At 45.3% G+C, this 21,766-nt stretch overlaps 1 protein-coding gene and 1 long non-coding RNA gene across 2 annotated transcripts in view; one reads left to right on the forward strand and one right to left on the reverse strand.

Moving 5' to 3' along the window:
• Window positions 1-215: 215 nt before the first annotated feature.
• LOC103372604 (uncharacterized) lies at window positions 216-4,425 on the forward strand. The gene is made up of 2 exons (XR_521007.1): window positions 216-753; window positions 788-4,425. It is a non-coding gene; the product is annotated as an uncharacterized LOC103372604 (long non-coding RNA).
• The window catches only part of nectin1b (nectin cell adhesion molecule 1b), a 73,935-nt gene continuing 54,841 nt past the window's right edge, over window positions 2,673-21,766 (reverse strand). Inside the window, exons 5-6 of the mRNA XM_008302286.1 lie at window positions 19,360-19,511; window positions 2,673-6,835 (exon numbers count right to left, since the gene is read on the reverse strand). Of these exons, the coding sequence (XP_008300508.1) occupies window positions 6,330-6,835; window positions 19,360-19,511 (658 nt within the window). The 3' untranslated portion in view covers window positions 2,673-6,329. The remainder of the gene's footprint in view (window positions 6,836-19,359; window positions 19,512-21,766) is intronic.

Raw genomic sequence — 21,766 nt, forward strand, 5'->3', positions numbered from 1 at the left:
GATGCAATGCTAGGCGGCAAATATGCACGTTGTTACCGACCACAGTTACAACATGTAGGAGTGATGCACTTTCGTCAAACACCAGTAGACGATGTTTGTCCAGTCCAGTGTCTGGATGTCCACCGTCTCAACAACTATAGGCTGGATGGCACCAAATCTAAATTCCTGAACGTTGCTTTCAAGGGTTCTGATCAGAAAAACCTTCAACAGTCCTATCAGAGCGTGTTGTGTTCAGTGACCGATGGTAAAACACAGCAACACGCTAATGGTCGACCAGCAGACGACCCCGCTCTCAGCGTGTTCACTTCAGTCTCGAGTCACTTCAGAGCACATTAACCTGCTTCCTTCCTGAACTTTAATATCGCACACGTCTTCTCTTTTAACACATCTCCAGCACATTACCATTTTGCAGCCACTTGTGAAAACGTAATTACAAACCCATGTGACGGATGAGCTGACTGAAGGCTGTGTGTTAGCGGACCGTTAGCCATTTAGCGCGTCGGAGGTAAATGTTGAGAGCAAAAGCGTCCTTTACGGTAACACAGCTGTTGGTTTGTTTTTTTTTTTTATTATGGACAACCCCAATGTAACCTCAGAGTGTACACATTGATAACAGGTAGAAAACAAGAGCAAAAAACAAACAATAACAAAAACAGATCTCTAGAAGCCATGAACAATTTGTTTATCCCAAAAAATAAAAAGGTTATTAGAAAGACAAACTGTGGTGACAGAACAATGCACTTTGTTTTTTTTGTTGTTGTTTTTTTTTTCCTGTGACACAGGTAAGGTCGCTGGGTCTTTTCTTTTTTTTTGATAACAATGAGAATATTTAATGAGAGAACATTTCATAATGCGACTTACACAGCAGAGTCCACTGAATATAGATTCTATAGAGACACAGTCATTTGAAGAAATCACATATTTTTTACCCTCTAACGCAGCTTTTCTGTTTACAAACCGGCCTCCGAGCTACAAAACTAAGCGATCGATGAGGAAACCTCCCCTCCTGCATCCAGCCCAATGAATTGCTTGTGCATACACCATGTCCATTAACCATTTAATCACTACAGTTTAATGACTCGTGCTATTGGCTGTCTGTGTGCTTTCCTCAAGTCATTCGGATTGATAATGTTCTTTTTTTTTTTTACTCCCCTCAATTCTTGGCTTATTGGCAGCTCAACAATTCACAAGTTTCTTCTTGCAAAATGTCCAATCCAGAGTTTTAGTCGTGGGCCTATAAAATTAAACCGACTCCTCAAAGAAGCTGCAGATTGAAAGGCAGAAATGATTCACCAGAAAAAAAGTGTAAAAAAAAACTCATCAACTCATGGGGCTGCATTGAAGTACCGGAGACGTATTCAGCTTCAAATACAATACTTGTCTGAACTTATTAGCACCATAAAATAGCAAAATTATTTAAAAAAAAGCATAAAAAACACTAATCTACATAAACCACGGCAGGCACTGTCAGATCATTTCTCACTATAGGCATTGTAGTCTTTAATACTACGTAATTTGTATTCTCTGATTTCACACTGCGTTGAATGGAGGTGGCATCACATACCGTACGAGGTGCTTCAGCAAACTCGCTTTTGAATTTAGGGCCCATGAGGAACAGTTTTTTAAAGACAAAAATCCAGCCATATTTCATCCTAAAAGTACTTTGATAGAGGAAATGTTGTAGAATTCCACTCGCGGCTCTGTTAGGAGGAGAGAAAAAAAAAAAAAAACGAGACGGCCATGCATGTTAAAAGCCTATGTGCCATCAAAGCCCCTTGGGCTACAAAAGGCTCTTTTAGCAAATGGATGGCAACAGCTGCAAACTCTGGGCTGTTCTTAATGTGCACGGTGCAGATGTCTGCACTTGAGTCCCACAGTCTGAGACAGATCTGTCTGGCTCTACACTGGGCCTCTCTCATCATATCACTGTAGCTTCATTAAGCACTGAACTCAATATCAGCATCTGCCTGACAGTTTTTACTCTCCAATTAAAGTAAAGGAGGGAAGAGAAAAAAAAAAACACCAAAAGCTACAGCGATAACCATCAAAGAGTCTTGTTATATACTGTATGTATCCTTTTATCTCTCTTATTCTAGCCTCATATGAAATGATCTACACTAAACCGTGACCCTTTCAACTTTTTCTCAGTGGCGGAAGCTGTACCGACACCAAAAACCAGCGCAGTGGAGACGGCGTGATGGTATTATTTGGTTTTGTTGATTCATTTTTATGGTCAGTTTTCCCAAAAAAAAAAAAAAAAATGGAGCAAACAATGGAGGCAACTGCGGCTACATCCAACGGGAATCCTCCTGCTGTAGCGCCGCCGTGGATCTGCTAACGGCTGGAGATTCGACCACAAAGAGTTTAGAGCGACGTCACGGGTCCGTCTTTGTTCAATCAGATCATTTGTTGTTTATTTGCAGAACTTTTTTTTTTTACATTTAAGGCTCACAAGATAATAATAATAAAAAAAAAAAATCAAATAAAAATTCAAATAAGCACTTGTATGAGGCGACATACATTACTGATACTTGGAGGAGGAAGGAGGAAGGAGGAAAAAAAAAGCTGCATTTACAAAAAATCAACACACAGTGATAAGAAAATGCCGACATGAACCATATTCAATCCGATAACACACATCTATCCAATCAGTGAACTGGGACAGAACGTTGTTGACTACTGAACTCATTTAATGCGTAAAACAAATACAAGTTACTTCACTGGGTCATCACAATTGAACAAGAGATTTGTTTGTTTTTTTTTTTGCCTTTTTTTTTGTAACACCCTCAGAAATATACATTCACATGGCTGCATACAGACAATTTCTCTCCGTTTCGAGTTTCTTTCAATAACATTAAAACCGACAAACCGTATGCGTCGCCCTCTCCGTATGACAGTGAAGCCACTACCGGCATATTAAAAACGTACTAGAGGAGCTTTTTTTTTTTTTTTTTTAAAGGTGGGACTTTGGAAATAAGCTATGCGTCAACTTCATCTAGCCATCATCGAGTCTCCGTGTTTGCAGTCAAAATAGGTATATTTTTTTTTTTTACAGAACAGGGTCCCTAACACAGTTGTCCCTAAATAAACCCCCACTATAATCTCAACCTTATGTACAGTATTTACAGTGGAATGTTGAACATACTGAATACAAAAAAGTAGATTAGGATGGAATGAAGTTACAGTCAGTATTACAAAATAGAAACTCATAACACCCCGACAACGTGAAGACAATGTTTACATCTACCGGACTCAAAAGGCTTTTTTTCTCTTTCTCTCCCACATGTCTTGAGAAGCAAAGTGTGGCAGTGGTTCCATGATGGATGCAGAAAATGGTCAAATGAAACCTTGTGCTTTGAAAAGAGGGGAAAGGGGGGTATAATCGTGATGTACAATATCTCTCCACCGGATTTCAATTGTTGTGCTTAGAAAAAATCAGCAACCAAAGCCGCGAGAAGCGAGGACGACGACGAACCCCCCCGCCCAACCGCTCGAGTTTAGCCGACCTCAAAGCGGTGATGGATGCAGCTTTTAAAGAGATCAGCTGATTTATAGATCAAGTATAGATATATTAGTTAGTACCGAGCCGGAGCCAGGGAGGGTGAATAACGTCCCCGCCGTACTAACTCAAAACTCCCCGCGAGTAAACAACCATCATTTCATCTGATAGATGCTCTGCAGCCCGTGTTCCGTCCCGCCATCACTCACTCCGTTATTCCGAATAACTTAAAACGATGAAGCGGCGACCGCTCGGACGACGTCTCCCGACTTCGATAGGCACTGAGAACCGAAGGTAACAATTCATATGTTTTGTGTCGTTATGCCGCGACGGTATAAAAACTGAGAAGCTACCGCGAAGCCGCGCGCACTGCGGGGCGATTAAACGATTAAAACTACAAAAAATCGCAAGTTGCTTTCGCGCGCTGGAAGTAGCCACGCCCCTCCCCCGCCCCGTCATTTAGTCTCCTCCCTATCGCGACACATGCGACGAAAATAAGGCTGCAGCAAATGAATCTCTCTAAAAAAGGAAACGGAGAGCAAGAGACTTTTTAATAAGAACATGATATTTCCCACTTTGTGATGCTAATTTTTGAAAATACGATATAGTTTTGAGGCTCATGATTAACATGCTCATCTAAAAACATACAGTAGACAAGCATGGACCGTAAAACATTCACATCTCCAGGCGGCAGAGAGATCTGCTCCCACGGAGATGTTTTTTTTTTCTCTTTTTTTTTCATCTTTATTAATATATATATTTATATATATGTATATTTATATACCTTTTTGTGTGTTAACTGCGATATTGTTACTGGGTACTGTGCGCCCACAAACTCATACCTCTGTCAATACTGACGACGCTCACAAAGTGTCGTCTTTTGAGCTGGAAAATGAGGACAAACACGCTGGAATTGATAGAAAAAATAGCAACATATGCACTTCCACTCCCACACAAAGAACATGCATAAAATAAGGCTTAATACAGTATTTATATTGTTCAGAGCCAGTCAGATATGTCGTTTACATCCACAGATTTACTCCGATGCTTCTGCTATATCCGATTTTTCACATTGAGCTTTTATTTTTTTTTTTGCTTTTTTTTTTTTTTTGGCTTTTCTTTTTTGTTTTTTTTTGAAGCAAATGCATTTCGGTGATTGTGTAATGGGCCTCGGTGCCGAGGACAGAAACGAGTCATTTGCTATGCTAGCATCCACTGGCACTTGTTAACAGCAATTTTTAAAAACAGATATCTATATATTTATAAAACGCCTGCCAACGGGGCCACTTTTTTACCCCAGCGAGCAGATTCAGATGCCAACATTAAAGGAAAAAAAACTTTAAAATCACCCCCAAAAAAAGAAAAAGAAACGACTGGAAAATCTGTTTTTTTTTTAAAAGAAAGAAATAAAAAACATCCATGAAAGCAGCAGGTGACTTATTATACTCCAGCATGGCCACCATCATTTTTTGTTTTCAATTCCCTTTACATGTTTAAAACCTCTGTACATAAAAAGCATCGGTTTTTCCTATCTGTGTCCTTTTGTGTCCATGGATGACTCCCTCAGAGAAAACGCTGTCGACGTACGCCAGATTCTTCGAGCAACACAGTCACAATTACAAGGAGAGTCATTGTTGGGTGGAATTCCTCAAGACACGTTTGATAGAAAAAGAAAACACGAGATAACACAAATAACAGACATTTCATCATAGTGGTAAGATGTCGTGTACACAGGCTCGACCTGTTCAAGTCAAGTGACAATCATGACATTTCAGAGCATTATTAGAGGTTTTCCCTGCGACCAAAATGGTTTTTTTTTTCTCCCCGGACATGATTGCGATGTACCACTGAAAACTTGAAATTATTGTGAGTGATAAAATTGCAGCCCTTCTCTGCCGCGCTATTTTGCTTTGGCTGATAAGGGCATGTGTGAAATTTAGTTTAAAAAAAACAAACACTGGATCCGTCGTGTCCACACAGCTCAGTACACCGACTCCCTCCCGCTCTCTCGGTAAAGACGCGAATCGTGAATGAACACGTCTTTGGAAAACAGCAATCTGCTTTTTTTTTTAAACCAAAATGGGTAATTCCTCGTACGCTCCGCCCCCACTGAGAAACAGGAGAAATGATGCACGTCTTTTTTTTTTTTTTCTATATCTTTCTTTCTCTAAAACATTTGACCACACAGCCACGAACACGTAGAAACCCCACCTGTAATTATGTCACACATTTAACTCTCTGCTCATTTAAAAAAAAAAAGAAATCATACAAAAAACAAAAAAAAAAGGCATCGTAAAAAAAATAACAGAATCGTACATCCAGTGTAGGACTTTCACAAATGTGCTCAGCAAAAACCTCAACCTGCCGTCTCTTTTTATACATTTAATACATTTCTAACATGAAAAAATTAAAAAAAAAAAATTACACACAAAATAAAGAAGAATACACCAGTATCAATCAACCAATCACCTCCCTGCTAGTCTGGCGGGTAAGTGAGTCCGTTTACATACCTTAAGTTTGTACTCTTTGCCCATTCACCCGATGGAACGGACACCAATGCTGTCGTGTTGAGAAGTTTGATGTTGCTAGCACTTTAAATAGACGCTTGATTTTTCTAATTGAGATTAGTTGGATGGGTGGTTTGATATGGGGAGGAAGTCAGGAGTGGGGGGGGTAACTAGGTTTGACCAAAAGAGGAGTGACGGTGCAGTTTGACAGATGGGAGGAGGGGGTGGTGGTGGATGGAGGTGAAGGGTGCGGTGGAGATGCAGGTGGTGGTGGTGGTGGTGGTGGGACAGGGGGCTGTTTGGTTTGGTTGTTTTGCATGCCACTACACATACCACTCTTTCTTAGAAATGACAGAGCCGTCGGTTTGAGAGATCATATCGTCGGCTATTTCAGGTTCGGGGTCGTACTGGAAGGCCAGAGTCCGCTCGTCATAATCTCGGCTCTCCCCTTCGTCCACAGTGAAATAGGGCCTCTTCAGGTCCTCCGCTTCGGCGTCAAAATCGCGCTCGCCGGCCTCGAAGCCGCCGGTGCTGCCGATCTGGGCGGGCTTCTTCTCGTCGTCCGAGTCGTCCGGGTACTGCAGGTTCTTGGGGATGGGCGGGTGAGCGGGCAGGCCGCCGGCCTTGCTGTAGCCGTTTCCGAACACGTGTTTCTTGGTGCTGTAGTCGCCCTTGAAGGTGCGCTGGCGGCGGCGCAGGAATACGAAGAGCAGTATGGCCGCCACGCCCAACAGGGCAACTCCCCCCACGGCGCCCCCGATGGCGGCGCCGGCATTGTGCTGCACCTGTGGGATCCCACCGTCCTCAGGTTGCTGGTTGTTAGGGATTTCTGGGTAGGAAAAGACAGATGGAAGGGAGTGTGTCAGTGCTCTGGTGGGAGGAGGTGCGTTTGTGCAGGTGCAGATTTTTTTTTTTAAGGAAAGATGAAGTAAGGGAGACAAGGACGGAAAAGCAGAGGGGAAAGGAAGGACCCACGACGACCCCCCAACCCCACCCACAGGAGCCTTTATTGTGGCGAGGCTCCAACAGTCGCATGCAGTTTCAGAGCGAATGAAATCAAACAGCCAGTCCAGCACACGAAACCATCAAAGAGTAGAGTATTAAAGTGAACCAGCATGCACTAACCAGCGTTTCTTCTGTTTGGAAGGAAAAAATTAAACAATTTAATAAGCAAAAGAATTAATTAATGCGAGCTTTCGGTTAGTAAATTCAACTTTCAGACAAGTCAGAGCGAACATACGCCACGCTGCAGCTCCGGTCCGGCGTGGAGCAGTGCAACATGACATCTTCATCGTCAGCGTGGTGGTAATGAAATGAAAGAGCGCTGCCAGACATGATTATCATCAGCCAAGCAGCCACAATGCATCGAGCGAGCTGCTAAAAACATGAAGCTCTTCCATTCAGGCAGCAGAGCACACAGCGAGAAACAGCATATGCTTCCAAGAGAAAGATAGATATATGTATAATTCAGTCAGGACAGTGGAGAAAAGAGAAGATTATCATCAAAAGAGTCACAGCTCTAATCCAGAACACAGCGAATACGACTAATGGCCTGTTAGAGGCAATAACTGAGATGCCAGCGAGAGTCTGAAGGCTGGGATTGAGTGTGTTTACTGATATGTTAAACCCACATGAGGAACTGGAAGCCTTCAGTCCACCATTTTATAGAAGCAGGAAAAAAGGCACAGTAACACCGACGTCCTCTACATGAAACCAAAAAAAGGAAAGACATGCAAAGCTCCTCGGAGCACACACAGGAGAGACTGTTATCTTAAACACGATCAAAGCCTGGAGGCGCTCAGGTAGCGGAGCACGTTTGACTTTAATGCCTGAACGGCGAATCCTCAACAGGAAGGTCGGGGAGAGAAACAACGGAGTTCGACTGAGGGAACGGCGTGGCGGAGGAACACGGCAGAACAAAACAGCGACGGGAGAATGTACAGTAGGCAACAAGCTAAGACAAGTCAGACACACCGATGAGATTTACTGCTTTTTCATGCTACCTGTGCAACTCCATCCGCCTCCGACACGGTGACGAGTGTTGCGCGGCTTTGTTCCAGGCCTTTTATGACGCACCGTCATGTAATCGGCAGCACAAAGGCGTCTGATTTGACCGACGCTTACACGAATACATCAACAAATGACACCATGTAAGGAATTAAGTGCGGCTCACTCTCACGAACCGGGGTTTAAATTGAAGTTTACATATACATAATAAAGCACAAAGCAGCCACCACTGTTGTGTGGGATATGAAAGACAATAACTGCCGGTGTTATCTCACCAAACCTGTTTTGTGCTCCTTGGAGATGTTAAACTATCCAGCTCCTCTCAGACACAATCAAATCAGGACTTTAATGCAAGAAGCAGCAGCAGCGATCCTCATCATGCGACACATGAGAGAGACGCGTAAGCTTCGTCAAATCATCGCCCCGAACTGTTGAATCAAAGCACCTGATTAGAACCGCTCTTCAGTGGAAATGCTAAATCTCTGAGCTAAGAGGCTACCGCTTTAATTACAATGGCGCTCTATCAGTCCAAGAAGGAAGAGACCTCCCAAACGAAGCCGCCGCCGCCGCCTCTCCTCAGCCGCTCTTCCTCCCAGGGCCGGCAGCAAAGCTCTCCAATTTCTAAAGCGGTGCCGGGCACAGTCTCAAATATCAGCTCAGGTTTTAATCTGACCACCTAATGGGATTATTCAGACACAGGCCTTCATTACACACATCAATGAGAGAGCAGAGCCAGGTCACCCCTGCTAGAGAACACATCCTCCCACCAAGTCCAAGGAGGGGTGCAAATCCTGAGGAACTGAACAACGAGGAGGAGGAAACAGCCTCCTGTAATCCTCTCCTCTACCCTTCACTGCCCTCCTCGGCTACGATCTGTTTTTGCTCTCTTCTATTCAATCTTAATTAGGCAGATTTTTCCTCGCCCCGGCTTTCTAAGGTTACCAAAAGCCCCACGTTTAGCGCCGTTTAAAGAGGTGAGGAGCACGAGGTTAGAGCGTTTAAACAGGTAAAAGACGACGCCTTCAAAGGCCGTCTCCGTCCCCCCCGTTAAGGATCGAGTGACGCTACCTCTCGACGCCTTCACCTGAGGAATGTGAACGAGCGATTCATTGTCCCTACAAACTACAGACATGAAAGCAGTTGTAAACATGTGGGTATTTTTGTGGCTTCTTTTTTGTCGTCGCTGGCCAGCGCATGCACCCCAGAGGAACAACAAAAGGTGTTTTTTCTAAAGCGGCTATTAAACATGGAAGGGAGATAGAAGGCCAGAAACATCGGGAATAGCTCATGAGATCGTTGAAGAGCGGCTTTTATTCCGCGATTCAAAAATAAAGGTGCGCCGGCGTGAAAGGGCTCTCTGTTCGTATCCCTCCGCAAGGTCACACCGTTGATAACAAAAACAGCAAAGAGGAGCTTATATATAAACATACATCCTCCAGCTTTGTCTAACCAGCGCCCTCTGTGGATGGACGTGGAATTGCAGCGCTAACTAATACGAAACAATAATGATGCATACGGAGGAGGAAGGAGGAGGAAGGAGGCGTCCCAATAGCATCGGCCTTCACCAACACAACAACAACAACTGATACCGTTCCAGAGCGCCGACAAACGTCTATTAGAAGTCTACAAAAACGCACAGCTGAGATTAATAGGCGGCAGGACGCGCCATGAGAGGCGATAATTCAATCCAGACGCGTGATAGATTCATACAGGTAATGAATAACGCGGAGCCGTTTTAGCGCTACAACGGCGGCGCTTTGTATCGGATTAATCACGGCGTTCTGAACGCTCGCATCCGACTTGATCGAGTGGATGATTTACTGCCGGCAAACATTTCAGCGACAAAATCTGCTTCCTTCACAACCCGATGAGCGTTCTTCGTCTGAGTCATTTGTTTAAAACAGAAACGGGTCTTTAAAAGAAAACAAATGGTAAACAAATTCAACAAGAACAAAAAAAAAAGTACCGATATCTTGTAGTGGAAATGATTTGTGGCCTCAGAAAACGTCGGAAGAAGGGGCTTGTATTTTTACAAGCAGCAGAAGCTGTTCAAAGATACCAAAAGGAATGTCTGAAACAGAAGGAGGCTTTAAAGTCGAGAGAAACTGTTTCACAACTCTGTCCTGCAGGTAGTGTTTCTGGGTGTGCTCCAGTCATGTCTACACATGAATTAAAAAAAAAAAAGAAAAAGGAGGAGAGAGACAGGTACAAACATTCCTGAGACTTAGCGCAATCACTTGGACAAGGTTATGACAGAGGCTGGGAAAATGGGAGAGGATTTCAAAGAGTGCTGCCGGGGAGTGGTGTTTTAATACGACTAAATGAGGAACAAGCAGCACACAACACCAGATGAAAAGAAAATAGAGGGCTACTCTAAGAGAAGTTGAGAGGTGGCAACAAGGAGAGAGAGAGAGAAGAAAAAAGGAAGATGGAAGCCTTTGAGAGGTTTTCGGCGAGTGACGACAGCAAATAAAGAACGGCACAATGAGCGAGTGGGGACAATCGGTGAGAAGACGCATTAATTCGGTGATTTCAAAGATCCTCATTACTCCCCCCTGTCTGAATTTGCCAGTGGTTGTGAAGTCATGGAAATGTAATGCTGCCACGACGAATAAAAAGCTCATCACTGACAGGAATTTAACATGCTGCCTGGGGAGTCGCAGCTGAGGCAAATCTCTTTTCCACCCTATTCTCTTCCAACCATTTCTTTTTTTCCCTTTACCCAGTTTGTCAACATATATTTCTTGCTAGCGCTGCTTTTACCTACCTCACATGCACTCGTGCCACTAAAACTCGTAATTCAAATTCAATTCTAGGTTAAAAGAAACATAACACCCCAATGGATGAGAAAGGATGGGATGTGCTGGAGGAGATAACGCCATCATCAAAAACAACCCTCCGCTGACATCATCTGTGGCATGTTTGTGTGAACATGCAGCAACTTGCATCCTTGTCAGGGAAAAGAAAAAAAAAGCCTTCTGTGTTCGTCTCCCTTCAGCAGAAACTAATCTGTGGGACTTTTTTACTGGTGACCGAGGATTCGCAGGCATCCGTGATTTATGGCCGAAATAAACAATAATCCTGACCGAGCAAATTAGAGCGAGAAATCCCCCCTCGTCTGAGGTCGGGTTTGAAAGAAAATTCCTCCCCTTGGAGAGATAACACGGCCATTTTGTGCAACAGGGGTGGTGATAATAATTTTTAATGCACCTTTAATGAGCGACGCAAACAACTCCTTTAAAAGTAATGTTCGCTCTCCGGCACGTGGGTGCGGCGGTTAGGACGCGTTATTGGGTCAGCAGACATGCAGCGCGCAAATCTGCATATTAGTGCATGTTAAGCCAGGAGAGGTCGGGCCGCTGCTACGGTTACGCACAGCATCCTACCCTCAGCTTTGTTTTTTTTTTTTTTATCTCGGTGTTGTTATTTTGGTGTGTGTAATGAGTGAATCACCACACAGCAGCAGCAGCAGCAGCTCGGCAGCCAGTGGTCAGACCCTGGGACAGCGTCTGACCTACTTCATCAGGCTCTCAGGGAGGCGTGACAGATCCAACACCACACGGGTGGACAGCGAGGAAGAGGAGGATAGAGGAGGTGAGCTGGGCCGAAGGGGGCTCGGGCCAATCCCCCCCATGCTCCATCTGTCTGCCACATCCCTCTCCTCTCCGTGCATATCCTCCGGAGAGCAGAAACAGCAAGCCATGCAGAAACAAATGTTAAGATAAATCACTACGATCTCAGCTGCTCGCCTCTCACATGCTCTCCCCTGGTGACATTTGCATTTCACTCCTCCAGCCGGGCTTCTTCTCCAAATATATATATAAAAAAAAGAGTCTACACAGGGAGCATCCGTCCCCCCTCCTATTTTCCTCCATTTTATGCAAAAATGAGCTGCAGCCACAATGTCTTCCCCCCTCGGTGCTTTCCCCGGCCTGCGCTGTGCATGCGAGGGAGCCTCCCATGCTAATGTCTCATTTGGATAATGAGGTGTGATCTTGGCAGGATCTGAGCAGCAAACAGTCCCCTCCATCCCTCCCTGTAAAGTGAGGACACGGGGGCTAGGAAGGAAGTTATCGGCATGGTGGAGACACAAATCCTCGTTGGAAGGTTCAAACAGGAGGCCATAACAAGCGACGGTGCTCCTCCAGCTGCCTGACATCCACTCCATGTTAGGGTTTAATAACGTACACCATATACATGCGTGGCCTTTGCATCCATGAATAATGCAGGCGGCAGCGCGAGGAGGCGACGGCGGAATGTGCTATAGCGCGCAGATTGAGACAGACTCCACCATGACAGGCGAAGACAAACAAATTTCACATAGCTAGGGGAGCCTTTGCCGAGCTGACATCATAATGTCTCTTGTCTGTGTCAGAGAAATGAAAGAGACAAATGGCTGCATGGAGCGGCACCGCTGTTAGATGTCAGTAATATATGGTGCGTTACTTGTTTTATTCAAGGATGTTCTCGCCGCGGCCTCGCAAGTTTTATTGCACGTAGCGATCAGCGCGCTATCACGGCGAGAAAACCGACAGATCCCGCGGTGACGCAGGGACCATCACGCCTGTTTCACAGCTGATAAAAATGAAGCATTCCATCAACACCTACTGTTATTTACAGTCACGAGGGGCGACAGGAGGTGTTCCTTTAACGGAAGATACAGGAGGGAAAGTTTCAGACCTTTTGTGTGGATTCTATTCTTTTGAAAGTCACTGTGAACAGTTCAGGATGAATCTTTCCGGCTTCGACTTTCAACTACAAAGTGTCCTGTTAACCCTCTGAACCCCCCAAAACCTGTCTTTAGAAAATCACTGAAATTACACCATTTATCAGAGCCCCAAACTGTAAATACAGACGTCAGCTTCTGAACTTCCCGACTGTCCTTGAACTAGTCATCTGTACTACAAAGCTCACTTTAATCCTCGTGTCTGATTTTTTTTTTTAAAAACAGCCAAAAATAAATAGTTTGATCTGACCAGAGTCTGTAAAAGAAGCCGTTAGTGACAAAAATATACCAGCTTCTCTGCTGAACTGGGTTGAACTGCAGGCTGTGTTTACACAGAGCAGCAAGTACTGAATAAAGTACTGGGGCAGGATGATACGGCCAAAAATATTTATCATGATATAAATGAGAAAATTTGCAATAACGCTGTAACTGATGATATAATTGACACTAGACAAACTACTTTATTGGTGCAAATAAAAAAAGAACAGTTTCTTTTCCATTTAGCGAGCAGCTGTTTTTGCATTAAAGCTATAATGTACCAAAATCAATGGTGCATAAGTTGTGAATTGCTTGCTGACAATTTGTTGAATCAAAATGGGAATGGGCTGACAAATCCTGAGCATAACAATGCACAGTGTGGTACAGTGGCGGGTGAATATTGGGATCGACGGGGTGGAAGTGGGCGGGACGCATAGGCCGTATTGGCTGCTAATGCTAGTTTAGGATAGCGGTCACAGTTCTGTTTCCACCATCGGGTGGAGGCGGTGGTGGCGAAGGGGACGACACCACCACTATCCGGACACCACCACAACGACCAAATATTCCAATATTCAGGTCCAGGCCTACTGTGTTGTTGTGTTATATTCGGCCTCCTCCTCGGTCGCCGCCATGCTTCTCGCCTCATGTGCATGCGCGTTTCACTAAAATTTTATCGCGATATTTCAATTTCATATCATCCCCTATCATCACACCGGTATTACCGTGCATGGTGTGATATGGCCCAGCCCTAGATACTGCTAATGTATTATGTGGTGACACCATTTTACTAATGTTGGTAACACCTGTGGACTCTGGGAATGTTTGACATGTTGATTCTAGATTTTTTTTTTTCCCCTAAATTTTAGTTTTTGGTCACTATAACATTATCATACCTCACAGACCACATGTTTGAGTTCTCCCTCCTTCTACCCATTGGTTGTGCTGTTTTCATGGAGGGACAGAACTTTATATCGAAATAAAAACGAGTCCACAGTAAGAAAAAACTGTGACAGGAGTAGAAAACGCCCAGAGACTGCCTGGTGTTCAGAGGGTTAAGTGTAATAAAATAGCACCGTTACATCCTTTATGTGATGTGTCTCCTGTTAAAACAACACAGCCAACAATTTAAAAGGAAGTTTAATCTGATAGGTACGACACAAAATTTAAAATTCAACTTTAATGGCGCGATCCATCCATGTCTTTGCACAACAGTGGAAAAAACCAGAGAGTAAGTATGACAAAAATATCTTGTAAAATGTAGATTAATGAGCCCGATACCTGTCTAATAAAGGATAAACGCCAAATAAATTTCTAATTGTAACTTCAGAAATTTTATAGCCATAATACGAGAACAGTAAAATGCATTGGGTTGGCGCTGTAATGAGTTTTTAGGGCAATTATAACATCTAATTTCAGCTCAGAGTAACATCTTCTGCTCAGTGATTTATGTTTATGCTGAGAAAGCTCCCTCTGCCACTGCCAAGTACCCACCGCCGCCTTCCTGCCAACCTGGTGGCAAACATTAGGAATCATTATATAGATATAGTTAATGTTCTCGAGAATGGCCTCGTTTGCTTCCATCGGTTTCACGGAGCCAATAAAATTAGAGTGCGATTGGTAAACAAACAGCAAAAAAGCAAACCCCTCCACATAAATGCTGTTTTTAAGCACGTCGCCTCATCTCGCCGCCACTTCGCCTCACTGTCGTCCCACCTCAAGACTCGGGAGGACGGGAGAAAGTGACAACCGGTGAACAGCAGCAGTCGACGCAGGCTGTTATACATGGAGTCGTGTAAACAGCCTCCTGGCCTCTCCTCCACCTCTTTGCTCTCCGCTCTGCTCCCAGATGCTGTTTGGCCGGGAGCTCATTTCTGGAATCCACTTTACTTATTCAACTAAACTCCAAAAAATTCAGAGCCACTGAAGCATCTCCTCCAGTCACATGTTTATTTATTTATATCTCCAGCGGACTTGTCAGTGTTCCATTCACCTCATTTTCACCACGCGATTAAAAATTCCCCTCCCCTGCCTCTTTCTCTCTAAACTTCATTTTCCCCACATGGGAGCCAACTATTGCTTGTTCAGGCGAGCGTGAACAGATGTCGGCACCGGTTGCCTGTGCTTACAGAAGGATCCATCCTCACGGTTTCTTGCTAAATTGAAGAGAACGCTCTCACTCCATCCAGTTTAACCCGAGTGGTAAAGCCCCCTGTAGCAAAGCTGACTGCACCTCTGCTCTCCAAAGCAGCCACGGCTCTGACAAAGGAGGATGAAAGTTAGCGCCGCTGAGCCGCAAGCGGAATCGTGGAAAAGGTTCACACACTAGCTGACCCGCTAGCTGATCTGATATCATCCTTTCGCAGCTGATCCCGCTAATGTGCCAGGAATTATGCATTGTCTTTGACTCGGGCCGGCCGCTATCTCGCACGGAGCGTTCTGTGGGAGAGTCAAGGTTAAAGCGGGTAAACAAATGCGCTCTGTCGTCTTCGCAGAGGGAAAATTTTCCCATGTGTCACATCGCTGCGAACTGCCAAGAATGAAACCACACTTGTGCTTTCTCAGGGGTGATAATGACATAATTGTAAGGCCGTCCTGACAAAACGGCCATTCATCACGACGTTTAAGATGGTAGCATTGATTTGTTTCGAAAAAACACGCTGCGATGCTGATTATCCTAATGACAGGCTGATTTTTTGCTGTTAAGTTGAGGTTTAACCACATTATTCAGCCCAGCTCTTCCTGCGGCTGCCGTACTTTACAGGACCGACTGTTTGACTGGCATTCCTATTAGACGGATAAAAGCTCAAAAAAATAACTCTCAATGCGAGGCCGTTTAATTGTCTCTGTTTTTTATCGTGGCCTCTGTTAGTAATTAGCTGATTAATCAGATCTGACGACTTGTCAAGTTTCCCTCAGAAGATTTCTGAACTGCATGTAAATGAGTGAGGTATCTGCTGAGAGGAAACCGAGCTCGTCTCTCTTTGCTACGGATCCCCTCCCCTTTCCGCAGACTTCCTCTTCCACCTCTTTTTCTGGGAGCGAGGATTGATTAAAACAGGAGAGTGGTTCATTAGATTCTGACAAGTGACACCATATCTGCAGAACACATGTCCTTGGAGAAAGCCGCTTTAGCCCGTGCGCCTCGCCGTAGTCGATGCCATCTCCACAGCAAACACTATTCCCAAACTAATTGAAACAAGGTGCTCCGTGGCCCCTCGCTATCTAGCCGAGGTGACAGTTATGCAGCTCCCACAAATCTGTCCATGAAAACTGAGGAGCTTGATTAAAATACGCTTTCCTTAAGTGCTCCATCAGTGTTGCATCCCAGTGTGAGAAAATAGCTTTTCTGTGATACAAACAAGTTGTCACGGACATTTTATCTTCCCTGACGCTGGAAGCAGGGCCGTCTACCCGGCAGGTGTATATTGCTGTGTCAATCTAAAAAATTAACTTCAAAATGAAAACAAAAAAGCACCACCGCCAAATCCATGCATAATGCAACTGGTAGTAGTGCATTTGAATAAATCCCGGCCTTGATGGTGACAAAGCTGCGTACAATGGCGGCAGGGGAGAGCCGATACATTGCTTATCTGTCATATTTGTCATCGCTCTGATACAGTTTACTGCAGGCTGAAAAGATCAGCTGAATTATTGACTCGACTAACACCCAACTTTCCTGAGAGCCTCCGAGTCCAGACGCCATTAAAATCAACAAGGAACGGAAGCGGTTAGTTCGTGTTTCTCGCTAATCGAGATATCGTCAGGTCCGGATGAACAAATGTTTCGAAGCTGCCGCCTCCTTTTGTTTTTCTGCAGACGACAGTGAGCCGGCGGCGCTCGGGCCCGGTGCTGCAGCCTTGAACGGCAGCCAGCAGCGGGGCTCTCTCACCTGCCACGTCTCAGTCAGGCCTCTTTCTGAAGCTGTAGGGAGGCACAAAGATGCTCTTTGAAGTTAATGAAGCATCAGCACACTTCTTATACCTCCGCCACTGGGTCATTATGCACAGCCAATGTCAAGGCTGCACGGAAAAATAAAAAAAATGTGCAGGATATTAGCGTGTCCCACCCTGAAGCTCACCTCTAACAGCAACTTAACCGATGCAAACTCGACCCGCGAGCCGATCTAATGGCTTCTGAACTGGGATATCTCCTTTGCATATGCGCGGCGGTGAGCGAGCGGATGCTGACGCCACACATTAAGATGTGATCGGGTTTCACCACATCAGCAAAGAGCCACATAAGTAACGTGTCCGTGTTGCACCTGCGCGACACGCAGGGGCGGCTCGGTTCCCGTTCGCTCGCGTCCTAAAGCGCCTAATCGCCAAATCAACTGCAGCCATTTGCGAGGCGCTCCGCGATTCGACGGGGCGCCACGCCGGAGCCGAGCTGCGCTTTAGGAGCAGAGGCTGGCTGTTCTCCCTTTAACTTGTCACTGTTACTATGGGAACTGGCAACATGCTTTTAAGACTCGGCACGGCACCCTTTGGGAATGTATCCTTAACAGAAATCCAGGACATTTGCCATAAAACAGTATAGAACAACACCTGGAGCTTGTAGCTCAGTCGGCTTATTACTACTGAGAATACAAACAGACCACCGAGCGCTGCGCGGCGTTTAATATTCAGGCTGTGTTTTGATGGTTGGTGTGACTCCGAATATCAAGGATGGATTCTTTCAGTGGACGGAAAAGCAACAATCAAACTGTCAGGAAGAGAAAAGGAAATGCATTACTTTAATGCATAATTATAGGCCCGTGTATTCTATATTATGCAACGGCTACGTGTATTTATAACGGCAAACGTGCAGAGCGACAGAAAAAGGAACAAAGATCTCCTGCTGAGAGTCATTACGTTTCCTTTAACCCGCCACCAAGCAATCTGCAAACCTCTAAATGTTACGAAAACACACACACACACACACAAACAAAATGCTCAGATTCAAATCATGTGTGCAGACAAACCCAAACGCACTCAAATCATGTGCCCACGCATTGCATCACCTCGCTCACTCAATAAAATTATACGAACAAATGATGAGAATAAACAGAAAGACCACTGGGACGACAGCGGCGTGGTTTGTTAATTTAAGCAATCAATGAAAAAGCAGAAATAGAAAATTACTTTGGTGCCTTTGTTTTTGTTTTTCCAAAAGGGGAACGGCGCTATATGCCAACACGGCTACAAGCTGGTCGGTGGTGATTCACCGACAGCAGGTTCACATCCCTGTTTGGTGCATAAGGCCTGCACATGCTCCTTTGGGATTTCTATTATCACCCCCCTCCCCTCTCCACCTGCTTGATGGACAACTTCTCACAATGCAGGTAATTATCACATCCTACAAAGCTGCTTTTGTCTTTACACTGAAAGACAGGAAACAGAAGAGAGAAAGGTATGCGATGATACTGTAAGGCACAGCTGTTCACTTCACACCAAGCGTTTTCCAGAGACATGAGTCAACATGCAAAGCAGTGCAAGTTAGAACACCGCAGCTTCCCAGAAACCGAGGCAGCGCAGAGAGCAAAAGGTGGGGTGATGGGGGGGAAGAAAAAAAAAAGTCTTTCCAGTCCGACCAGAGCAAAACTGCGACAGTCTCCCGATACCACACGCACAGCTGGTACCAATAGAGGAAGAGGCTCACATTTGTAGCATGTAGTCAGGTCTGGTGTATATTGCAGCTTAGGAGGGGGGGGCTTTGAGTGCAAAAATACTGTCTCCTATGGATGAGAACCCAGAGGAACCACAGTGCGTGTGTGCCAACAATTATGTGGAAGGCAGGGAAACTGAATCAGTTTTGTTCAGCATTTTGTTTCCCCCCCCCAGAAGACAGAAGAAGAAGAAGAAGAAGGAGACAAAAGAACGAACACCGAGTTCAACAGCGAAAAAAAAGAGGCTGTTCGGAGAAATGCGAGCGTGATGAGAACAAACTATGATCAATACAGTACCCCCACCTCAAACTCCACCCCTCCTCCTCCTCCGATTTCATTGATGTTATTTTAGGCGCTGATAATAGACCTGCTTGATATGGCTCCCACACATGCGCTTGGATGTGTAACAGGGCAGGGTGGGAGGGGGCGGTTGTTCTCGCAGGAGCTCTGACACACAAACACAAGAGGCTTTTTCTGTTTTTTTTTTCTAATCTAACCTGCCACAGTGTGCAGCAGGGTGCCACGCAGCCGAAACAAGTGGGATTGAAAAACGCAGCCGGTCTGTGCATGTGCGACGAGTTTATTTGGGCAGGAGGAGGGGGTTGACGAATATTTCTTGAGGGGCTACTGTATTGATGAAGCCATGCCGGAGTTACTGGAGAGATAAAGAGAGAGAGAGAGAGAGAGAGAGCGGAAATGGGTTTTTAAATCAACCTACCCGTGATGTTGACGTCCACGATGCCCGTGCGAGTCCCGATGCCGTTGGTGGCGTCGCAGACGTACGTCCCCGCCAGGTCGTAGGTCACCGGGCCCTTAAAGAACAGGGTGTTGTTCCTGATCTCCACATTGCTGGGCAGGGAGCCATTCAAGCTGTGGTGAGGGAGAGAAGAGAAAGAAGCAATAATGCAGACACCATAAAAAAAAAAAAAAGGGCAGAATGACTGTAGACCACCAAAAGAATGAAAGAAAAAAAATAAAAAACTCTCCCAGATGCTGCAAAGCAATTCAAAGCACATGAAAAATACAGTCTCTAGTGCCAAACAAACCTGGATGTATGTGTGTGTGAGTGTGGGGGGGGGGGGGAGATAAATACCAGGAATATTTGACAGCGCTATATTTCAGCCATCATCCATCAAGTCCAAACAAAATTATGAGGACAGGGAATCCCAGCAGGTCCAAACAGGTAAGATATAGCTGGAGCTTGAGGTCTATTTTGGCATGTGGAATACAAAACAGAGGCGGTGGAGGTGGAGGTGGTGGTGTTGGGGTGTTCCTCAACTCACATGGCTGAACTCAAAAACTCCGGGGAGCTGTCAAGAGAGGCAGCTGATCAAGCAATAAACGCAAACGGCCGCGGCTGTCATTGAGAAGCGCGGCCCCGTCTCTGGCCCGCCCGAGGTGTTTGTCTTTATGGTTCGTTATCTCCGCCTTCGCTCGCGTCCTTTTGATCGGGTCAGCAGACTTCGAGGTCACGGACCGTGAACGCACACCGGCTCTCTCGGTTCTATTGTCCGGACTCCCTTTATACAGAGGCTGTAGAAAGGTATCGCATTTCACGACAATTAGCCGCTTCCTGCCGCCTTCCCCTCGATCGGCCTCATCAGCGGCTCTGAATGGACCCGGGTTAAGTAGCTACCAAACACTACGGCGATAATATTGAATCAGCTTTTTCAACAATAAGGACGCTAAAGATGTCCGTCCGTCACTTGCGGGTCGGAGAGACGGGCTTTCGACGGGCTGGTGAGCGAGAACATTAAAAAACCATGTAGTGCTCCGTCTATTACAGTGAGGGGAAAATAAAATGACAGCGCAGAGAGGCAACTAAATTAGGCATCATGCTAAGAGTGGTCACACATCAAGCACTTGAGGTTGGCTAAATACGCTTTCAACAAGGCTCCTCGGTGACAAGCCATTTAATCAGATCCTCTTAAAATCTCTACTGTAAAAAAAAAGCTCATCCATATGCGGTGACAGAGCAAAAATCCCAAGTCGCTGTAAAAAACAAAAAAAACAAATGCAGTTTTTTTTCCCCCTTAGCAACAAAGGGTTCACAGTTCAGAACAAAAGCAATAGAGAGAGCCACGGTTGAGCTGTTTCTCATCGGCCACCTTAGCGAAGCAATCGCAGTGGAGCCGCAAACAACCCTCAATACAGTATGTCACGATTCAATAATCAGTTACCTTCTGAGCCGCTATCAAATGCTGAGTTCTGCAAAGCCCAATTGATTTGCTGCAGAAATGAAAGGCTGGCAAACTGCGATTCACCACAGATTCTGTCACGACCGGAGATGTCTGCATTTGTGTGAGACATTTGAATGTGTGTGTGTGTGTGGAGCTGGAGGGGGGGAAGCAGAATGAAAGACTAACAAACAAACAGCCCGAGAGCGATGCAGCTTTCTTTGATGACCGGGGCCGGAGCTGCTCGTGTGCACGTACGCCGCCGCCGCGTGTGAACCCGACGTGGGTGTGCGAGGACTCACAATGGAGTGTAAGCCGCGCGATTGTGTGCAGGTGAATGCAGGTAAACGCGCTATTCACGATGACGAGGCGTGATTTGTGCCTTTAAATGTGAGTCTCACCCGCGTAATGAATTCAACAATTCAGGTTGGCAGCTGATTAGAGTTTATTCTAATATTCATTAAAAGAAGAAACTCAGCCTGCTGTCTGGACTTCAAACGAACAATTAGGCAGCATTAAAGGACGGTGTCTTTAATCAAACATCCATCTGTTTTGTTTGTCTGAAAGCTTTCCACCGTTCAACCCTAATGAGGAATTCTGTTCTCTTGGAGGAGCCTCAGACGACGTCAGCGATGGTTTAGCTTCCGTTAAGTAAGAGGGGCAGGACTGTCTGCACCACATCCTGCAGTCAAGACGCTTCAACAGTCGACTTAAATATCATCTTAAAGGGGCCACGAAGCAATCTGGGAGTTTCATCTGCAGCTCTTAGCTACTAAAGAAATTAACCAACAGTTGTCTCGCTGTGGCCTTTATTCGAAAGGGCTAATAGAATCACAATGGAGATAAGTAAGCGAGCTAATTAGAGCGGAGTTTGAAGTAATCACACTCAGCATTAACAATAATACTGCTGCTTTTTCCCCCTACATTATAGAAGCTTCTTATCTTAGG

The sequence above is a fragment of the Stegastes partitus genome, unplaced genomic scaffold (genome assembly GCF_000690725.1).
Source record: "Stegastes partitus isolate 25-593 unplaced genomic scaffold, Stegastes_partitus-1.0.2 Scaffold1788, whole genome shotgun sequence".
Classification (NCBI taxonomy): domain Eukaryota; kingdom Metazoa; phylum Chordata; class Actinopteri; family Pomacentridae; genus Stegastes; species Stegastes partitus.